The sequence below is a fragment of the Telopea speciosissima genome, chromosome 10 (genome assembly GCF_018873765.1).
Source record: "Telopea speciosissima isolate NSW1024214 ecotype Mountain lineage chromosome 10, Tspe_v1, whole genome shotgun sequence".
Lineage (NCBI taxonomy): Eukaryota > Viridiplantae > Streptophyta > Magnoliopsida > Proteales > Proteaceae > Telopea > Telopea speciosissima.
In genome coordinates, this window is record NC_057925.1 from 62,276,644 (window position 1) to 62,299,926 (window position 23,283).

The 23,283-nt window shown below is 39.4% G+C and overlaps 1 protein-coding gene across 4 annotated transcripts in view; it reads right to left on the reverse strand.

The window, feature by feature from the left end:
* Window positions 1–19,979, reverse strand: part of LOC122641549 (ATP-dependent helicase hrq1-like) — a 31,332-nt gene extending 11,353 nt beyond the window's left edge. For 3 of the 4 annotated variants that reach the window (XR_006329925.1, XM_043834820.1, XM_043834821.1), the window contains exons 1-5: window positions 19,694–19,979; window positions 19,443–19,602; window positions 19,149–19,328; window positions 6,949–7,065; window positions 6,575–6,730 (exon numbers count right to left, since the gene is read on the reverse strand). Coding sequence is in view for 3 of the 4 variants with exons in the window: in XM_043834820.1 (XP_043690755.1) it covers window positions 6,575–6,730; window positions 6,949–7,065; window positions 19,149–19,328; window positions 19,443–19,602; window positions 19,694–19,839 (759 nt within the window). In the remaining variant the exon portion in view is untranslated. The remainder of the gene's footprint in view (window positions 1–6,574; window positions 6,731–6,948; window positions 7,066–19,148; window positions 19,329–19,442; window positions 19,603–19,693) is intronic. The other variant, XM_043834823.1, reaches the window with a different exon arrangement.
* Window positions 19,980–23,283: the final 3,304 nt, after the last annotated feature.

Consider the following 23,283-nt stretch of genomic DNA (forward strand, 5'->3'; position numbering starts at 1 on the left):
ATAGCATACTCAATGACATTAAAAACAGAGAAAATAAACAATTAAACATGGTCGACATGCTTGCCATGGCAACGCCATGGCGGGCGACATGTCGATATATCGACGTGACACCCTTCCACCGACTTGGATCGCCGTGACACCGTGACAACTATGCTTACTAAAGCTTCTCATAAGGCCATTAATTCTGTTGCCACTACTAGACCTTTACAATTACTTCATTTGGACTTATTTGGACCTATACAAACCTCTAGCTTGGGAGGAAAGAAATATACTTTTGTTATTATAGATGACTACTCCCGTTTTACTTGGACCCTTTTCCTCAAGCATAAGAATGATGCATACGAGTTTGTAGTTCTTTGCAAGAGAATACAAAATCAAAAGGGTTACATGATTAATTCCATAAAAAGTGACCATGGTGGTGAATTCGATAATATAGAAGAATTTGGTGAGTTTTGTCGAAAACAAGGTATAACACATAATTTCTCAGCCCCTAGAACACCCCAATCAAATGGTGTGGTTGAAAGAAAGAATAGAACAATCCAAGAAACGGCTAGGACAATGCTCAATGAGTACTCCTTGCCTAAGTATTTTTGGGCCGAAGCTGTTCACACGGCTTGCTATGTGTTAAACCGGGTTTTAATAAGACCTATCCTGTTAAAAACTCCCTATGAATTGTTTCATAATAAATTGCCTAAAGTAGATTATTTTAAAGTTTTTGGATGTGCTTGTTTCATTCTTAATGCTAAGGATAATTTAGGAAAGTTTGAAGAAAAGGCTGAGGATGGCATTTTCCTAGGCTACTCCACAAATAGTAGAGCATATAGAGTGTTTAATAAGAGAACACTAGTTGTGGAAGAGTCTATGAACGTCAGATTTGATGAATTTATGGCAAAAGATAGGTATAAAGACCTAGAAGATGATGATGAAGATGAAGTACTTGAGATTAGGAATAGCGTTGAAAAAGTTACCTTAAATGACCCTAATGATCAAGTACATCAACTTCCTAAAGAGGTTAGAACTGTTAAAGACCATCCCCTTGACCTTGTCATTGGAGACCAACATAAAGGTATACAAACTAGGAGTAAAATCCAAAATGTTTGTTCCAATGTTGCCTTTATATCTACCATCGAACCCAAGAACATTAAAGAAGTTCTTTTGGATAGTGATTGGATAATCGCTATGCAAGAAGAACTTAATCAATTTGAAAGGAATCAAGTTTGGGACTTAGTGCCAAAACCCTCTAACTCCAAGATTATTGGAACTAGATGGGTATTTAGGAATAAACTTGATGAAGATGGTAATATCACTAGAAACAAAGCTAGGTTAGTTGCTTAAGGTTATAACCAACAGAAAGGTATTGATTTTGATGAATCGTATGTACCTGTAGCTAGACTTGAGTCAATTAGAATGTTACTTGCTTTTGCCTGTCATAAGAATTTCAGGTTGCACCAAATGGACGTCAAAAGCGCATTCTTGAATGGTTACATCAATGAAGAAGTCTATGTCTCTCAACCGCCTGGTTTTGAAGACTCGAAGTTTCCTAACCATGTATACAAGCTGAAAAAGGCCCTGTATGGTTTAAAACAAGCCCCAAGAGCATGGTACGACAGATTGAGTAAGTTTCTAGTTGATACTGGATTTTCAATGGGTAAAATAGATACTACTTTATTTGTTAAGCATGATAAGAATGATGTGATCATAGTTCAAATTTATGTAGATGACATTATCTTTGGATCTACAAATGAATCTTTTTGTCATGATTTTAGCAAATGCATGAGTAATGAATTTGAGATGAGTCTCATGGGTGAACTAAATTTCTTTTTGGGACTTCAAATTAAACAAACCCCTAATGGGATCTTCATTAGTCAAACAAAGTACCTTAAAGAATTATTAAAGAAGTTTGACATCAATGGACAAAAGTCATCCAGTACTCCAATGAGTACATCTGTAACTTTGTCCGAAGATGAAGATGGAATCCCTGTTGACCCAACTAAGTATAGAGGCATGATAGGTAGCTTACTCTACCTAACGGCTAGTAGACCGGACATCATGTTTAGTGTCTGTGCTTGTGCTAGGTTCCAAGCCAAACCTATGCAATCCCATTTGAGTACTGTAAAGAAAATCTTTAAGTACTTAAAGGGAACCCCAAGTATTGGACTATGGTACCCTTTGGACAATGACTTTGACCTTGTTAGCTTCTCCGACGCCGATTTTGCCGGGTGTCATGTTGATCGTAAGAGTACAAGTGGAACTTGTCACTTCTTGGGATCGTGTTTAGTGTCATGGTTTAGTAAGAAGCAAAATTCAGTTGCTCTTTCTACAACTGAAGCTGAATACATTGCAGCCGAACGGTATTGTGCACAAGTACTTTGGATGAGGCAAACCCTCCAAGACTACGGAGTGAAGTTTGACACCTCCTCAATCCAATGTGATAACACAAGTGCTATTAATCTTAGTAAAAATCCGATTTTACATTCTCGAGATAAGCATATCAATGTTCGTCATCACTTTCTACGTGATACAGCTCAAAGAGGTGAAATCCGACTCGACTATATTGAGACCGAGAAGCAAATTGCGGACATCTTCACAAAACCCTTGAGTGAAGAAAGATTCTGCTTACTCAGAAGAGACCTAGGGTTGTGTGACCCCTTTGAATAAACTAAAAACTGCTTTTTCAAAATCTTTTTGCTTCAAAATTACTGTTTTTAACTGTTTCTGCTTGAAATGGTATACCGGATCCTCAAACGGTATACCAGATAGGCTGTTTCTGGCAGTTTCTAGCCGTTACTGCTTGAAACGGTATAACGGTATACCGGATGTTCAAATTTTTTCCGTTTATAGCTGTTACAGTGCATAAAGAGCCTATATAAAGCCTTGTTTTTTGTCTCTTTCTGATTCACTGTTCACTCCACTTTTCCTATCCTCTTTTTCCTATCCTCTTTCTCATACACTCTAAACATCTTCAAATTTCAATCTCTTCAACATCTCTCTTGAAAATGAGTCGAAGAAGCAAGAATGTCATGCCCGAAGAGCAACAACCATCCAAGAGAGGAAGAACCGGAAGCTCCTCAAGACCCCAATACGCTCCAGGAGAAGATCGTCTCTTTCGTTCTTCCGAATGCCGTGCAAATTGGCCTCTCTATCTCGCCCGAAAAATCGAAGAAGCCCGTGAAGTTGACACATTCTCCTTCAATAGCATTCAACTTGAGAGGATGTTCAAAGACATCGGTTGGGAAGCTCTTCTCAACATGGATGACTATTGCTACCCTCAACTCGTCAAGTACTTCTACACCAATCTCTATTTCAGCGGGGCGGATCAATCCTTGACGCTTCATTCCTATGTGAAGAGTGTTCACATAGAGCTTACTATTGCCGCTTTTGCTAGTCTTCTTGGAATCTCGTGCGATGGACCTTGCATCTTTTAGACACCAAAGAGCACCATTTTCAGAGATTTCATTGACCACAAAGAAGTCTACTCATCTATTTTGAAGCAATATGATCGGTAGACTTCGCCTCATTCCCTATGTGATTTCTTATATAATTCAGTACAATTTCATTCTTAGGGGAGGTGATCGAAGCAAATGTCTCATTCCTCAAGCCTATCTCACATATTGTGTGTATACCTCTACACCCCTTTGTCTTCCATACTTTATAATGCGTTATATGGAATCTTGTGCCCACCCCCAAAAGAGCACAAATCTTCTATATGGACATCTTCTTACTCGCCTTTTCAAGGCATTTGACATTGATCTCACTCGTGAAGAAGAGTCTACTGTGACATTTCAACACATCACCCGAAACAGTTTCCACACTATTGCCATTCCTCCTCCTTCGGATGTGTTTGTTGAAGAAGAAGAAGACTTAGATGGAACTGCACCTCCTCCTCCTCAAGTTCAAGAAGGTATTCCGGCATCCTTACAAGATTGGGTGTCCAGTATTGATGAATACATGGACGAAGCAAGCACTCGTATCATGGAACTTGAACTTGGACAACAACGGATTCAAGATGATGTGGCATCCCTCCGTGATGATGTGAAGACCGGCTTTAACAACATGTACCTACGCCAAGACAAACTTCTGAACTCTATTCAAACACTTGCTCTCAATCTTGGACATCTTTCTCTTGATACACCGGGAGCAACTCCACAAGGAGTTCCACCGACCTTCGCCGGTGCATCAAGTTCTATTCCAACTCTTCCACCTTTTGATCCTTCTACTTGATATGTTTTACCCCTCTTTTTGATAATGACAAAGGGGGAGAAGAATTTGAAAGTTTGAAAGTGGTAATAATAAATGTTTATGTTTTATGGTCTTCTTATAATAAACTTGCTTGGATTAAAAGAATTGTTGTTATGAATTGTTATCCATTGCATACATTATTGCTCTCCATTATTTATCCTTTGTGTCCTATTTGTCATCATCAAAAAGGGGGAGATTGTTAAGGAAAATGACCCTACACCCTATACCCTCCGAGTCATCTTTATGATGATGTTTTTTATGATAACAAATAAGACTTGGACTAACGCTTGTGTTCTAAGTGTTCTTAGAGTCAAAGCATGGCACCAAGTGAGGGGGAGCGTATACAAGTGTACAAAGACCATACTCAAAGAAGATTGAAGCTTGGAAGACAAAGTCAAACTTTTGGAAGCTTAAAGTCTTGAAGATTTGAAGAGTCTTGATTGAAGACTTTGTAAATTTACAAATATGTAATTTTTGGTTTCATTGAGTCACATTCGATGTAATGCACACACACACGCATGCATCCATTTAGACTGACCTTAGGAGGATATTTGAACCCCTAATCATATGACCAAATGGGTTTGAAATACCCAAAACAATCCCTAAGGAAATTGGACTGGAACTACACTGTTTTTGCCCAATCCGGCATACCGGTTCCCAATCCGGCATACCGGATCAATGGTGAATCTCAGGAAAAGGGAAACAACAGCTCTGTTAAGCATGCTGGATGAGGATCCAGCATACCGGATTCCAGAGTACTGCTGAGTGCCCTGATCCGGTATACCGGATCCCAATCCAGCATACCGGATCACTCCTGACTGTTGAAATATGACCGTTATTCCCCTGTTTCTTAAGGAAAGTAGGTAATCCGGCATACCGGATTCCCATCCAGCATACCGGATTATTTATAGACTGTGGAATCCGATTGATAATTGGATTCCTTATTGGTTCTAGGCTCCTTGCCTATAAATACCCTCTTGATTTGTGTTCTAAACACAACAATTATCCACAATCAAGAGCTCTAAAAGATCAATTACTCCCTTGTGAGATTATACACTCAAGATCAAAGAGGATCAAAGAAGTTCAATCTCACTCTTGCTCCCTTCATACGCATTTGCATTCAAGCTGCATAGATTGAAAGGTAGCACCTATTCTACTAAGGTTTGAAGTAATCTTAAACTTCTTAGTATTTTACTTTACTTTGTTTAAAGTTGTTGTTGAGTCCTCTTGCTCATTAACTCAAGAGTAGCTTTTGAGTCCTCTTGCTCGTTTCTCAAGAGTAGTTGTACGAGTCCTCTTGCTCACTCAAGATTCTAAATAGTGAAATTGTCTCTAAGGTGAGAGGAGTAGACGTAGGCACATATTGGCCGAACCACTATAAATTGCTTGTCTCTTTACATTGCTTGTCTTTACTCTTCTCTATCTTTATTGTTGTTTTTAATTCTGCATAGTTCTTTTAATTTTCGAACCTACACCTATTCACCCCCCTCTAGGTGAATTCACACTTTCTCTTTGGTAATAAATTTTTTATTCACCCAAAAAAAAAAAACCATCCACAGGCACATCATAGTTCACTGACCTTTACAAGTCTTCACATTGTGCTCAATCCATTAATCAATTGATCTAAACGCATAAATGATGCATGTGCTTAAAAATGGTATTCAACATGTAAGGTCTGTGAAGGTGCCAACTAGAACAGTAGGTAGGGGCCATGGCTAGGTGTAGCCAAGTCTTGGGGATCAAATCCAGGTTGCGGCTCAAGTGTGCTAATTTTAAAATAAGCTTCTCTATCCCAAAATAAATGTAAGGCCTGTGAAAATGTATATTTATTAAACAAATAAACCTGGCATTTATCCACCAGAAAAAATGACAGCTGCCGGCTCGAGTGTGTTAATTTTAAATAAGCTTCCCTATCCCAAAATAAAAATGTACAGCCTATGGAAATGTATATATATCAAACAAATAAAACCTGGCATTTATCCACCACAAAAATGATAGTCGTAGAAAAGGAATGCAGAAGCTTGTATGTTGAAATAAAACCACAAGACCATTAATCCCAAAGAGCTAGAAACATCAGAATCAGTATATAAGCATGCTGCTCAAAAGGCTATACCTGAATACAAGTCATTGACAAGTGAGAAATGGAACAATTTAACAGAAAGTTATTGCTGAGTCAAGTCATAAATCATTTTCCAGCATGACAATATCTATAACTATAAAGCCCAGAAACTCAACATATCACCATGTCAATAAATTATTCTGCACTAATAAGCATGCAAGTCACACAAAATATGTTGTATAGGTAATTCTTAAAAAAAAAGAGAGGCATGCATACAATAACACCACCAATGACATCAATATCTGTGTAGTCACGTGTCTTTGTGTAGTACTTCAAGTTAGCTTCTTGACATAGAGCAACCTTTGCTGATAAATTCAAGACCTTCACCAAATAAGTTTTCCCTTGATGCATATAAACGGCACCTTCGTAAACCTGAATGATAAAAAAAAAAAAAGGTGCCCAAATCACAATTGTAGGTACATTGATGAATAGGCAGAAACAATTAGAGGCGAAAAGCACTTCATCAGAGATTAAAAATGGATCTCCAACAAATAGTGCAGAAATTATAAAACTATCATACAAAAGTTTGATTGCTGAAACTGCCCACATATCATGTATTGAATACAGAGTAGGAATGAAAATTGTTCTACCTGAAAAAAGGCCTTGCTTTCCTCAATCTCCTCAAGGACTTCATTTCTTTTATTTGTAAATACTTTGTATCTCTCAGTCTCTATTGCTCGAATACTAATTGCATGTGAAGGTTTTTTCTGGAAAAGAAAGAGAGATATAAAAAGACAGATACCTTACTGCTTGCACAACATTAAATAAAGGATATAGCATTCTATGCACACTAGTAAGGGCCAAAATTACAATCGTTTTTGCTAAAGTATAGCCCTACGAACAATTTCTGTTTCTACTTGCCTATTTATATCTCCACACAGAAACCTAAAGTTTAATTTAAACAATCTCTAAAAAACATTAATGATATTTTCACCCTTCTCAATTTGGAAGCTCATAGGGTAGGTCATCTAACCATCTTCTATTTATTTTACTTTACTGATGCTACCAGACAAACTTTACTCACTCATCAAATGATATTAGAAAAAGGAAAACTTTCAGTGAAAGGCTGCAAATTTTGCACCATAGTCTTGTAGTATCATAATAACAGAGGATTTGGATCCAAAGTTTAAGTCAATCCCCTGGAAATTTTAGTAGCATTATTACTCTTATAAGTTCAGATTAATAAATTAACAGGGCAGATCACCAAAACCATCTTTTATTTACTTGGCAAAAGTTCAACAGGTCGGTCCGGTTGATGCGATCCCACGTTCAATAACCCTGATTATGGGTCCCTATGGGCCCACCAGATGATAAACAACTCAACTAACGGTAGTGGCAGTTTCATAAATAGCCAAAAAGTGTAAGACCCTTTCTGGAAGATAAGTAGGAAAAGGGACAAAGCACTAAAGCAGTAATTAAATTTTAGAGAATAGGTCAAATCTGATATTTAATACCAGCATGGGACAAAACAGAAAGAATTTTTAAGAGGAGGGCCTTTGTATGATTACCCAAAGAGTATGTCCTTAATTGGGAATAACAAAGCAAGTCTTCTTCTTCTCACGATAAACAGATCCAGCAGTAAGCCTTATCAAAAGAATGAGCCGTAAATCACTCGAATAGTCACAATCTGGTCTGGGACTTCAGAGGCAGAATTGCCTAGGCCTTTTAACAAGGTCCAGGGCAGAAAATTGTGTTTTAAGCAAGGTTTAAATGGTGCGATAGCCAGTTGCAAAAAAAAAATAAAAACCAGAAAACAGGGCAGGTCTTTGCTCTGGAAAGAAATAGCTGAATAATAGACACAAACAGATTAAGGAAGCTGACAGACTAAAGCCAGGATATATGAGAGAAGGTTAATTGAAACCTACATACCAAATATGGAAGCAAACAGACTACTAATCTATTAGAAATGGTACGATTAAGGAAGCTGAAACTAGCCTAAAAATAGGGTACCTGCCTAGCTTTTAATCAAGAAGAAATACTAATAAGAAAGAAAAAGAGATATGAAGCTGTTAACAAAACAGAATTGTATGAATGGCTTGAATGATCAATGTGATCACTAAGCCCCTTTATTTATAACTTTCAATGAGAGAGGCAAAATTACATGTAAGTTCCTACATAGCCGACTATGCTAGCTGTTAGGAGTAAGGGGGAGCCGTGAATAGGGAGCTAGCGTCAGCTCCTATTCACGACTCCTCTAATGAGGGGTATTTTTGTCTATGGGTTTTTATTGTTTACCCTATTTAATTTATGGTATTAGAGAGCAGTCACTTTAACGGCTGCAGTCTCAATTGTGCAGTTCTTCTTTCTCCTTCTCCTCTCTTCTTCTTTCTTCTTCTTCTTCTTCAATTAATCTAATATGGTATCAGAGCTAGGACTGTAGGAGTCAATCTAACATCCTCGAACCTTCTCCATTCTCTTCGTTTGGATCAAAACAAGGTTGCGACTTTGGAGACCTAAAGCTTTGAGGATTTTCATGATCTTACTGTGAAGGGGATGCAGCACCCTATGCTGCAACTTTGTGGAACTGTTTGAGACTAGTTCATGTCTACATAAAAGAACTAGGTCTCAATTTTTGGTATGTATAGTTGAGATCGATTAAGGTGCTGTTTTACGATTTGGAGACTGATATTGTTCTTTTTTTTCTGAATCGATTTATTGGAGGGTATTTATTTTGCTGGCTGGTGTATTGGAAAAAGGTGGTTCAATCAACCTTGACGGGGCGTGATCAACAGGATCATCTCACAAAGCCAAAGCCTGAAGGAGACGCGACATGGGATACAGTGGATGCCCGAATATTGAGTCAAATGTTGAACTCAATGGATAATCAGATTGCAGACCTGGTTACTCACATTGACACAGTAAAGGATTTATGGGAATACTTGAATGTCCTCTATTCTGGGAAGGACAACTTGTCTCGGATTTATGACCTATCCCAAGCATTTTATAAAGTGGATCAGAAGACTCTGAGTGTAACCCAATATTTTGCGGAATTCGAGCGACTATATGAGGAGCTGAATTCCATTCTTCCTCTCACGTCTGATGCAAAGGAGATGCAGCTGGCTGTTATGGTATTTTTTGGTGGACTTCGAAAAGAATTTGAGCCAGTACAGTCTCAAATTCTTGGTGGGGATAGAGTCACCACACTTCCAGAAGCTTTTTCTCGCCTTTTACGGGTTTCTCGTGAGAATAGCCAAGACTCCACCCATGGTAATGAGAGTTCAGCACTTGCAGCCTTTCCCAACCGTGGGCCTAGTGGTGGGACAGGTACGGGCAGCAGTGGTGGTGGCCGTGGTCGTGGGTCAGGGAACAGTAAAGCACCCACATCCGGTACTTCAGAGACTTCAGGACAGGTGCGCACTTGTCATCATTGTGGCAGAGCTGGTCACATTCAGCGCTTTTGTTGGAAGCTTCATGGTAAACCACCTCAGTTTGCGAATTCAGCCAGCAGTGATCCGGTGGTTACTCCTCCTTCCAAGCCTGAGGGTAAAACAGTGACTATGTCTGATGAAGATTATGAGCGATTTACTCAATTTCAGAATTCTCAGTCATCTCAGTTCTCCATTGCTACCCTAGTTCAGCCAGGTAATGCTATTGCATGCCTATCATCTACTTCTCGTCCCTGGATCATTGATTCAGGTGCTTCGGACCATATGACTGGAGCATCAGGTATTTTTTCTTCATTTCGTGAACCTTCTTCCAATGTTGTGTTAGCCGATGGGTCTCTTGCTAAAGTTCGGGGTACAGGCACTGCGCAAGTTACCCCCTCTTTGTCATTGTCCTCCGTTTCTTACTTGCCCAAATTTCCTTTTAATTTATTATCTGTTCGAAAATTTACCAAAGCTAACAATTGTTCTGTTACCTTTTTTCCTGATTATTGTGAGTTTCAGGATCTCCAGTCGAGGAAGACGATTGGTAGAGGTCGCGTATCTGGGGAACTGTATCTTCTTGACGACACATCCACTGTGGTGTGTTCGAGTGTGGCACTTCCTCATCAGATTCATTGTCGTTTGGGTCATCCTTCCTTGCAAAGTTTGAAGATTTTAGATAGTCGATTTCAGTCCTTATCTAGTTTACAGTGAGTCTTGTCAGTTTGGGAAACTTCACCTTGTAAGTTATCCCCCTCGAGTCAATAACAGGGCTGTCCAACCCTTTTCTTTAGTTCATTCTGATGTGTGGGGTCCGTATCCTGTTACTTCTGTGTTGGGTTTTCATTACTTTGTCACTTTTGTAGATGGCTTTTCCAGAGTTACCTGGATTTATTTAATGAAAGATCGTTCTGAATTGTTTTCCATTTTCTGTACTTTTGTGCTTGAAATTCAGAATCAATTTACTACTTCTTTGAAAGTTCTTCGCAGTGACAATGCAAAAGAATATTTTTCTGCTCCCTTTAATGAGTTTATGGTTCAGCATGGGATCATTCATCAGTCCTCCTGTGCGGATACACCCCAACAAAATGGTGTAGCCGAGAGGAAGAACAGACATCTGATGGAAGTTACTCGATCTCTTTTATTTGAGATGAAAGTGGCTAAAAATTTTTGGGCTGATGCTGTTTTGACTGCGTGTTATCTTATTAACCGCATGCCTTCTTCTGTTTTAGGTGGTGGTATTCCATATTCTTTGTTGTTCCCTTCCCATCCATTGTTTGTCTTACCACCCCGTGTTTTTGGGTGTGTTTGTTTTATTCGGGATCATCGTCCTGGTCGCTCTAAGTTGGATCCTAGAGCTCTTAAATGTCTTTTCGTGGGGTATTCTAAAACCCACAAGGGTTACCGTTGTTATTCGTTTGATTTAAGGAAGTTCTTTGTTACCACTGATGTCTCCTTCTTTGAATCTACTCCATTTGTTGCATCCTTGCTGCCTGCTTCAGAGTTGGACGATGATCTCCCACTTTATGTTGTCGATACTTCTTCTACTGTGCAAGATCCATTGCCTCATGTGCCACCTCCCACACAACCACTGGCTGTTTTTCGCAGTCGCCCACCCGATGAGCCGACACATCGCATTACACCTATGGAGAGATACAGTACCCAGGCAGCACCATCTCCCACGTCCTCCTCGCCTTCAGATCCCCCTCCAGATAATTCCTCCTCGGCTACTGTACCTCCTATTTCTGATCTTGATGTTCCTATTGCTACCCGTAAGGGGGTTCGGAGTTGTACCCAACACCCTATTAATCGTTTTGTGTCCTATGCTCGTTTGTCCTCTTCTTTTGTTGCTTGTTTGTCTACTATTGACAGTTATCCTATTCCTAAGTCGGTGGTAGAGGCCTTGGCTCACCCTGGGTGGCGGGCTGCCATGACTGAGGAGTTATCTGCTCTGAAGGACAATCAGACATGGGATCTTGTTTCTTTACCCTCTGGTAAGTCTGCTAATGGTTGCCGCTGGATATTTGTGGTGAAGGTTAATCCTGATGGGTCTGTGGCTCGGTTGAAGGCCCGTCTTGTTGCTAAAGGCTATGCCCAGGTTTATGGTGTGGACTATCTGGATACTTTCTCTCCGGTTGCAAAACTTACTTTTGTCCGCATTTTGATTTCATTGGCTACTATACATCACTGGCCGTTGTTTCAGCTCGACGTCAAGAATGCATTCTTGCATGGGGACCTTCTTGAAGAGGTGTATATAAAGCAACCTCCTGGTTTTGTTGCTCAGGGGGAGTCTGGTAAGGTGTGTAAGTTGAGGAAATCTTTGTATGGGCTGAAACAGTCACCGAGAACGTGGTTTGGCAGTTTTACAGATGTTGTGTTGGAATTTGGTTTGACTCAGTCTGAGAGTGATCACTCAGTGTTTTTCAGGCAATCAGATGCAGGAAGGATATTTTTGGTAGTTTATGTAGATGATATTGTTATCACAGGGGATGCCTCTTCAGGCATTGAGGACTTGAAGACATATTTGGGACAGCAATTCCAGACTAAGGACCTGGGACGACTGAAGTATTTCTTGGGTATTGAGGTAGCTCAATCGAGGAAAGGGATTTCGCTCTCATGGGAAAGTATGTGTGATTTACTTTCGGAGACAGGATATCGGGATCTAGGCCTTTGGATACTCCTATGGATCCAAATGTGAAACTTATGGCGGAGGATGGGGATGTTCTGGATGATCCGAGAAGTATCGAAGGCTTGTAGGGAAACTCAACTATTTGACTGTGACTAGACCTGACATCTCTTTTCCTGTTAGTGTGCTGAGTCAATTTATGTCCGCCCCTCGAACAGCTCATTGGGAGGCAGTTATAAGGGTGTTGCGATATATTAAGAAGGATCAGGGCGTGGTCTCTTATACTCTAATCATGGTCATAGAAGGATTGATTGATTTGCGATGCGGATTAGGCGGGATCTCCTATTGATTGAAAGTCTACTTCGGGCTATTGTGTCTTTGTTGGAGGGAACCTAGTTTCATGGAAGAGCAAGAAACAGACTGTAGTAACTCGATCTAGTGCAGAGTCGGAGTATCGGGCTATGGCTCATGGCACTTGTGAACTAATGTGGATTAGACAGTTGATAGATCGAACTTGGATTTGGTGATGATTCTCTATCTTTGTTGTGGTGTGTGATCGGCGGCTATTCATATTTTCGAGAATCACTGTGTTTCATGAGAGAACGAAACACATTGAGGTTGATTGTCATTTTGTTCGTAAGAAGCTGCAACAAGGGATTATTTCTCCTCGTCATATTCGCATTGGGGAGCAGCTTGCTGATTTGTTCACCAAGCCTTTGGGAAGTATGTGAGTAAATGATATTTATACCAAGCTGGGCATGATTAACAACTATGCTCCAGCTTGAGGGGGAGTGTTAGGAGTAAGGGGGAGCCGTGAATAGGGAGCTAGCGTCAGCTCCTATTCACGACTCCTCTAATGAGGGGTATTTATGTGTATGGATTTTTATTGTTTACCCTATTTAATTTATGGAATTAGGGAGCAGTCACTTTAACGGCTGCAGTCCCAATTGTGCAGTTCTTCTTTCTCCTTCTCCTCTCTTCTTCTTTCTTCTTCTTCTTCTTCACTTAATCTAATACTAGCTATGGGGAAAAAAACAGAGAAAATACCCTTATCGAGTTACATAACTCAACACTCCCCCTCAAGTTGGTGCATAGTTATCGCACATGCCCAAGTTGACTAAACTAGGATGAAACAACTTTCCACTTAGCCCTTTGGTGAAGACATCAGCAAGTTGATCACCGTACTTCAGAAAAGGTATACAAATCTGCCCACTCTCTAACTTCTCCTTAATGAAGTGACTGTCAATCTCCACATGCTTGGTACGGTCATGTTGCACTGGATTGTGTGCAATGTTAATTGCTGCTTTGTTGTCACAGCACAACATCATTGGACGATGAACAGAACCACTAATATCTTGGAGTAAACTCTGAAGCCACAACAGCTCACATATGCCCTGGGCCATAGCACGGAACTCAGCTTCAGCACTGAATCTTGCCACAACATTTTATTTTTTACTACGCCACGTGACAAGATTACCTCCTACAAATATACAATAACCTGAAGTGGATTTCTTGTCAAGATTACCACCCCAATCAGCATCAGTGTAAGTCTCAATACGAAGATGATCATGCGGAGACAGGAGAATCCCTTTTCCTGGAGTTGACTTCAAGTAATGTAGAATACAAAGGATAGTAGCCATATGTGTGGAGTAGGGATCATGCATGAACTGACTGACCAAACTTACTGCAAATGCAATGTCCGGTCTGGTGTGGGAGAAATATCAATTTTCCCACTAATCGTTCATATCGGCCCTTATCAACCGGATCACCATCCTTCTCTTGCAAATGAGTAATAGCTTCCAAAGGAGTGTCACAAGGATAACAACCCAACAAACCAGTCTCTGAGAGTAGGTCTAGAACATATTTCCTTTGGTAGAGAAAAATGACTTTGGGAGAACGGGCAACTTCAATCCCAAGGAAGTACCTTAGCTGTCCTAGATCTTTTATTTCAAATTCTCGTCCCAAGAAATTCTTCAGGTGAGAAACTTCAGCTGTATCATTACCAGTCACAACTATGTCATCGACATAGACTATAAGAGTGATCTACAGTGGGGGAATGCAACATAGCAGCCCGACGAGTCTCCTCTGTATGAACCAAAGCAAAGGACTGCTCTAGTGTAGGAAATGGAGACCGGCTAAGAATTTGAACTCGAATAGGATCATACTCGATATTCAGACCTGCCAAGAAGTCATATACACGGATTTTGTCGACGTGTTTGCGATAGGCAGCAATATCAGTAGCAGTAGAGGGCTGAAAATCGGAGTAATGGTCCAATTGCTGCCATAAACTTTTGAGGGAAGCATAGTATTTAGAGATAGACAGCTCCTTCTGAGTGGTGTCATGAACTCATACACCTAAGCATCATTCCCCACCTGCCCATAAGTCTCCTTGGCGGCACTCCAGATTTGATGGGCGGTTTCCAGGAGCAAGTAGTTGCTGAAGAGGTCCGGTTGCATAGAGTGGAGCAAATAGGACATCACCATAGCATCATAAGAAATCCACTTGTCTAGCAGAGAACCAGGTTCAGTTGGCATGGGGTTACTCCCAAAAATATGGCGAATAAGCCCTCAACCAGCAATGATCAAATACGTAGACCGAGACCACATAAGATAATTGGTGCCATTGAGCTTGATAGGAGCAGCAAGGGGAAGAAAATCAGTCCGGGGCTGTCCATCAACCCCAGAAGTTGCAAAAGATGAATTGGAGTCCGTCATTGTAGCAGCCAATCAATGAATTGAACAAGCAAGGACCTGATGCAGCCAGCCAGGAAGAACCAAAAAACGTTGAAGTCGATATAGGGAGAAATCGATCCCAAGAAAAAAAATCTGAAATCTCCGAAAACTGAGAAGATGTGGCTGAAAGTGAGGTCGAGTGATCCTCTTGATGGTAATAAACTCCTCCAAAAAAGGCAGCAACAGCAAGCAGCCCTATCCAAAAAAACGATAGGTGTCAGGGTTTTAGAAAACCCTGAAAGTGGAGATCGATTTTAGGTAAGGGGTCTTCAAAACAATTGTAGAGATCGATAGATGTTGGTTAAGGTTGCAGAGGAAGCACCAACAGTGGAAGATCAACCTACAAAAGGGATGGAGGCTTGATCTTCAAAAAACTTGGAGAACTCCAAATCGCAGAGAATAGAGCAGCAACTATCGAGTAGAAGCAAAGGTTAGGTCATGGAAAAAAGGAGGTAGATTTGAGGGCAGCAACTAGATCATATGATCACCTCATTAGTGCTGCACTAAGATGAAGGATGAGAACCAAGAAGAAAAGGAGAGAAAAAATCAATGGAAAGAGAAGGAAGAAAAAACGATGGGAGGGTGGTGGGTTTTGAAACCTTAGATCGAGAGAAAAATTTAGCTCGATGTCATGTTAACAAAACAGAATTGTATGAATGGCTTGAATAATCAATGTGATCACTAAGACAAAAACAAACCCCCCCAAACAAAAAAAAAAAAAAAAAAAAAAAAACAAAAAAAACAACAAAAAAAAACAACAAACAACCCCCACCCCCCCCCCCCCCCCCCCAAAAAAAAAAAAAAAAAAAAAAAAAAAAACAAAAAAAAAAAAAACACAAAAAAAAAAAAAAAAAAAAAAAAAAAAAAAAAAAAAAAAAAAAAAAAAAAAAAAAAAAAAAAAAAAAAAAAAAAAAAAAAAAAAAAAAAAAAAAAAAAAAAAAAAAAAAAAAAAAAAAAAAAAAAAAAAAAAAAAAAAAAAAAAAAAAAAAAAAAAAAAAAAACCCAAAAAAAAAAAAAAACACAACAACAAACACCCCAAACCCCCCCACCCCACAAAAAAAAAAAAAAAAACAAAAAAAAAACACCCCCCAAAAAAAAAAAAAAAAAAAAAACAAAAAAAAAAAAAAAAAAAAAAAACCCACCCAAAAAAAAAAAAAAAAAAAAAAAAAAAAAAAAAAAAAAAAAAAAAAAAAAAAAAAAAAAAAAAAAAAAAAAAAAAAAAAAAAAAAAAAAAAAAAAAAAAAAAAAAAAAAAAAAAACAACCCAACACGAAAAAGGAAAAAGACCCACAAAAAACAAAAAAAACCAAAACAAGCCAAAGGAAGGGAGCCAGGCAAAAAAAGGGCCCCTTTATTTATAACTTTCAATGAGAGAGGCAGAATTACAAGTAAGTCCCTACATAGTCAACTATGCTAGCTCTGGGGAAAAAACAGAGAAAATACCCAAAATACCCTTATCAGGTTACATAACTCAACAGAAGCATTAGAGAAAGAGAACAGGGAAGAACACACCTGGAAGAAGAGCACCAGATTTGAACTGACAGAAGATGAAGAGGGGGAGGGATCAGTCAATCAGTCAAGAGCAACCAGCAGCCGAAATTAAAGCATACCTCTATTCATTCCCTTCTCAGTTGATCCGGGTACATGCTAATACATAGATTTACAGGCTAACTGAACCACTCCTCATCGAGTCATCGTACTCCAAAACTGAAAACAGAAATTAAAATTAACTTGGAATCTACCTTGGACTCTTACCTATCGGAATCTAAATTCCTAATCTAGTTTTAACTTTGAAATTTCAATATAAACACCAATGATGTACTAAAAATCCAAACTACCCCTGCTGGACGTAACTGCATCAATGGTCCACCATTTTTTAGCCACGTGGACAGTTAGTTTTGTCCAACTGCCCGTTGGATAAGTTGTACACCTTGCGGATTAGCCACATGTCAAATTTCATACCCACGCATGTACCATGCATCCTTGAATTTTTCAGCCATTCATGTATGTGCACGCAACCACTTGTAGCCCCTAGATTTTCAAAGCTTTACTTTTCCACTTGGCAAAATCTGTTTGGCTGAAACTCAACATGTAGGCAAGACCTTGGGGTCTACTTGCCCACAAAATTTGAACCCTGTTCGATCTGTTACAAGGTTATCAAGAGGGCCCATCCTGGATAGTTTTGCTACCAGACTTTTAGTTACCAATAAAATTCTGGTTTCTTTTCTTTTCTTTTTCTTTTTCTTTTTCTTTTTTTTTTGTTTTATTGGGGGGGGGGGGGGCAGGGTGGAAAGTAAAATTTGAGTCAGAGGCTACAAGACTTGCTGAGTATCGTGACATAGGATTGGGTCCACAAGTGAATCAACAACATCCAAGAGATTGCTTGAGCTTTTTGCTTAAAAATGCGCAACCGCATGTTCGTCTTCTACTCAGTTGGATGGTGAAAGATAAAATTGCAGGACTTCAAAATAATCTACAGATCAAATGGTTGGAAGATCATAGCACCCAACCATGCTAAGTTTAGGCCTAGCAACTACCTTGTCACCTATCCATTGAGGCTCCCAGCCTCAGCACATGAGAACCATTCAAGAAATGCTGTTAGGGGACCACCATAATGATCATACTTTTAACCGCTGAATTTCGATTTATAAATTTGGACCTGGTGGAATAATACAAACTATTGGGTCAGAATTCTCAATTCTTGGGATACAAGAGGGGAAAAAGATGATGATGACGACGATGGTGATGATAACGATAATAACAAGTATAATTCAAGATCAACATCTCGAGGTCTAAAATCCAATCCAATGGCTAGACTTGCCTTTGGATTAATCCTATTTCTAGTCCACAACCATCTATCTATCCTATGGTGGGAAAAGGATTCCAATCAGATGGCTTTTGGCTCCAGGTCTAAACCTGGCTGTAGGCCAAAGTTAATTCAATTCCTTCACTAATTGGGTACATAATATGGTATAAATGCAGCAAATGGCAAAAGCAATGGCATTGAGTTTCAGGAGGGCATCTGACATGGATGATTCTTCTAAAATAACCAATCCAAATCATCTCAAAGTTGTTAGGAATATAAATGTCAAATACTGTCATGAGGTGTTCCATGTCAGATTGTTTGGATTCCTAAGTTCCATATAAAGTTGAATTACCGCCAAAATCCTTCACTGAATCTCCTTCAAGACAGCATGTGACAATAAAAGGAGGATTCCAGAGGGTTGGTATCCCAATTCGAATGGAAAATCCCCACTCAAGTCATTTTACCAGACCATCAATTCTTCCCACTCCTGCCCTTTCCAATCCATTTTCATCTGAAACAATAAAGCACTCCAAAAGTTGCCTCCCCCACCTCCAGTCAGTTGTCCAAAGACAAATTCAGACTATCATCATCATATGATCAGCAGATTTAGTGAGCTAAACTGTGAAACAGTGCCTCATGGATTCTGCGTTGCTCTTCTATCAGCCACTTGGGGGAGTATTTCATCTCCCTATTCGTTGTCCACTGGATTATGCCTAAATCTATTGTGTAGTCGTTGATGTCGCAGAACGTGAGCTTTTGGATTGGTTAACAAAGCTCTGTGTCCTTTGACCTGGTTTATTATTTATAATGAGATCCGTAAGGAAAGGAATAGATGTATAATTAAGGAGGAAAAGGTTATGGTCTCCATTTGTAACAAGACTTTTATGACTCTTTGATCACAAGTTTTCAGCTCCTAATCTGGGTAACCAAACTTCGTCCCCCCTGCCCCCAACTTAAGTTCAAGGAAATTCGGCTGAGATGATTATTTGAAGTCCTTCATTGTCAAGTGAGAAACCATAAAGTCTTATGTAGTTCTTCTGGCTTTTGGCCCAATTGGATTTTTTATAGAGGCAACCAGTTTGACCTAGTGCATCACCTGTTCAAGTGGCATTTCAGAATTAAACAACTAAAATAAACCTTAAAAGAGTTAAAATTAAATATTGTTTTTTTCAGGTAGATGAAATATTATTGTTATTAGTGAGAAATTGTACATATAGCACAGTATAGGAAAAGAATAAGAATTTCACTAAAAATAGAATACCTCATGCCCAATATAGCTCCACATTTGGGAAGGTAAATTACGGGATGGATCAGAACTCAGATATCCTTTATTTGCAAGAGACATTATTCCACTATTTAGACAAGAGCCAAAGTATTTCTCATCATACACCAAACTCAAAGGGTGTTCAAGAGCTGCACAAACTAGATGCTGCTCAAGCACCTACAATGATAAGGAGCAAAAGTAAGCAAACAAAACTGTCAAACAATTTGAGAATGCACATTAAATAAATAATGAAAATACATAAGTTCTTGAATTTAAGTTCATTAGAGAAACCTGCTGGTTATGAGCATAAACATGACAACTCTCAATTGGGCTCTGAAAGAGTTTCTGTGGGAATTTCATGAAATACTGATCAAGAGGACTTTCAAATGCAACATAGACTGCAAGCGCTGGCCTTTCCCTTCTCCCAGATCTCCCAGCTTGTTGCCACAAGCTAAATATCAAAAATAAACAGATGTCAATAAGAAAGCTCAAACAGGAGGCCAATCACTTCTATAACAAACAAAGATGCTCATCCTACTTACCTGGCAACACTACCAGGAAAACCTAGATGCAAAGTTGCATCAATATGTCCAACATCAATACCCAACTCAAGAGCATTTGTTGCAGCAACCCCACGAAGTTTCCCGTTGAAAAACTCATTCTCTATTCTCCTCCTGTCCTGTCCCATCAGTCAAAACAATATAAGAATGAATTGGATATTGGTAATTCCATGGCAGGCTTTTGAGGTAATATAACAGAATCTAGCTAATTTTGGTCCATCTCCCTGCCCATGGTGCTTGATGCAGCCAACTCCAGTACAAAGTAAAGGGCGTACCCAGTGCACAAGGCTCCCGCCATTGCGGGGTCTGGGGAGTGTCATAATGTACGCAGCCTTACCCCTGCTTTCGCAAAGAGGCTCTGTTTCCAGACTCGAACCCATGACCACTTGGTCACAATGGAGCAACCTTATTGTTACACCTAGGCCCATCCTCTAACTCCAGTAAAAAGTAATGAAGGGACCACTTGGTCACAATGGAGCGACCTTACCGTTGCACCAAGGCCCACCCTCTTAACTCCAGTAAAAAGTAATGAAGGAAAAATAACAAGAGAGGAAGAACGAGAAGGAGAATAGACAGATGCGCAAGAAACACTTGGGGAGAGAATCGATTTCTCTCCCCAATATCTACTAACTTGAAAATAAGAATATGCTACGTACATGGATATAGTAGAGAGAAAATAGGGGATGAAGATAGAAGAGATAAAATAGAGAAAAAATAGGATTGGCTTTACGGACGAAGCCATGAAGTCTTGGCCCAATTTGGAGGTAGCCAACCTGGAGCAGCCTTGTGCCAAGGGTAGGATCGAGCAGGGTCAAGGAGGAAGAAGAACACTCATTCACAAGATTGGAACCCGCAAGCTCCTTTCCAATGGAGGTCAAATTCAATATTATTCAAAATCTGCCTTTCCTTATTACATTAGATCCTTTTATAAGATTCCCAAAGCCCAATCTCAATCCCTAAACCTAAGATTGAGTTTTACTAAAATAAGAACATACTAAATAAAAACATTGCATATTAGGTAAAAACTAATTAAGGATAGAATTAGAAGGCAATCAACTGTAAATCAGCCAACCAATCCTTGATTGCAATCAACACCAAATCAGCCAATCAAGCCTTGATTGCAATCAATACCAAATCAGCCAATCAATCCTTGATTGCAATTGTTTACACAAAATAATAACCGTAAGCGTACGGATCAATCGTAGCTACGGGTCGAACTCAAGGAGATATACGCCACCCTATTTTCCTCACTTTAAAGTAATACAAAGTGAACCAAATTAAAGTGTTAAATTAAACTAACTAAACTAACAAAAATTAATGCATCCTAACTCACAAGCATCTAACGAATTAAATTGGCATGAATTAAATTGGCGTCCTAACACACATCCATCTAACCTATCAAACTAACACGGATTGGAAGGGATAGATTGCAGCCACACACTACAACCACATAAAAACCAAAAAAAAAAAAAAAAGAAGAAGAAGGAGAATGAGATAGAAGAAGAGAGGGAGAATGAGTTTAAGAGTTTAGAGAGTAAAAACCTGTAGTTGAAGAGCTTGAATACTTGAACAAACCTTGCATGGCTTCCTCTTCTGAATCTCCAAGTCTTGTCATCAACTTAGGAACTTAGACTAGAAAGCTTGAAACTAAACTAGAATTATTACAACCATATTGAAGACATAAAATTAAAGCATGAATCAAAAGCATTACAACCATGGAATTGAAAGCATGAAATCAAACTAGAACTTAGAAAGCCAAAAACTAGAAGAAGAGAAGAAGAAATTTCACTAATTTATTGAACTAAAAACTGAATTAAAACTAAACTAAAACTAACTTAAAAACTGAACTAGAACTAACTAGTTACAACCCAAAGGGCAAGGGGTATTTATAGGGGGAAGGAGAGAAGAAGGGAAAAAAGGGAAGAGGGAGAGAGGCCTCCACAATTTTGGGGGCTCTCTCCTTCTAAAAATTGTGGAGAGGAGAGAGAGAGGGAGAAGAGAATCCAAAAATAGGGAATATTCCCTTCTCCTTCCTCCTTTACAATGCTTGACTCCCAAGAAAAAAAGAAAAAATAGAAAGAGGGAGAGAAGAGAATCCAAGCTACATAAACCTTCTATTTTTACAAAAGTAACTTTCTAGTTCTAACTTGTGCTTCCTTTTCTTTGTAGATATCTTCTCCAAGCAATGAGATCAAGGCATCTTTGACTTTTCAACCTTCCATGGATGAAAGAATATTTTTCAAAAGAAATCTATCCCAGTAAAATTTCAAAAGTGCCCCTGAAAAGTTGAAGGAGAGAGAGAATAAGGGTAATGACTAGGATTCCACTCAATCAATTAATCAAATACCCATTAAGTCCTCTAGAAAAATCGTGGAGGGTATGTGTGCACCCTCTAAAAATCGTGGACAGCTATGGGCCTTCAAAAATCGTGGAACCCTGTGATAGTGTGGGTCCCTCCCATGTGGGTAGCAGTCCTTCTCTCTCTTCAAGAATGAAAAATTGCCGAAACAATCCTGTACTTGCGGTAGATCTCCACCATTGCTTAGAAGTACCTTCTTTAATGTCAAAAATGTCCTTAGCGGTAGGCAAAATGACTATGGGCTTGCACTTCTGACTCCTTTTCGACCCATTATCCTTCTTGGCCGAAAAGAATAATCGATTGCGTGGTGGCCTAAACGAATGCGTACTTGCGTTCCGTCACGTCCATCTTGCTCCAAATTTAGTCCTGTTTACAGCCATGGAAAGAAAAATGGCAACTTTATGTGTAACTTGGGACATGCAGCTCCCGATAGTCCAGAGTAGCCCAAAATAGCCCAAAACCTGAAAAGCACAAGAAAGCACCAAAATAACTCTGTCCAATGTGGTAAAATGTATGCTTTATGCCCTAAGATTTCACACATAAATGTGCTCATCAGATTCCCCCACACTTGAACGTTACTTGTCCTCAAGTAAAGCAAAAGAAAAACTAACCTAGAATGCAGAAAATCCTAACTCACTTTCGTAGGAATCACGGTTACACTTAGCATGTGCAACAAGCCTTTGAACCCCTAGGTTACCCCTAGTGGACGAATTGTGTGAAACCCGGCCAAATTTCATAATAAATTTGAACTTTTGGAATCTGTGTGATTTCAGGTTCTGGTTCAATATTTGGCCATACTAGCCACTAAGTTGTGGGCCGTCTTGATTAAGAAATTCAGACCTATCTCATGACTCGTCTGTAAAGGCATTCCGATCAGCCAACTACCGTGGCCTTAAATGAGTCTGAGGTATCTAGCGGAAGACAACACATAAGCTTGGCATGCTGGATTGATGGCCTGCGAAGCCTCTCTCTGTCTTGGGCCGAATCCCAGGTAAGAATCCCATTTTATATGTATGTATGTTGTATTTTTAATTACTTAGTGTATTATGGGCGAGAATAGTAATTTTTACCTTGTGGGACCCCGCACTGTGAGCTACCTATGTCGGGTCTGCTGGCTGGACAGGCTGCAGGACCTCCCCCTTAATTAAACTCAATATAAGTATAATTTAAAATATATTTATATAACGTTTTGTACAACCAAATAGAGTTAGAA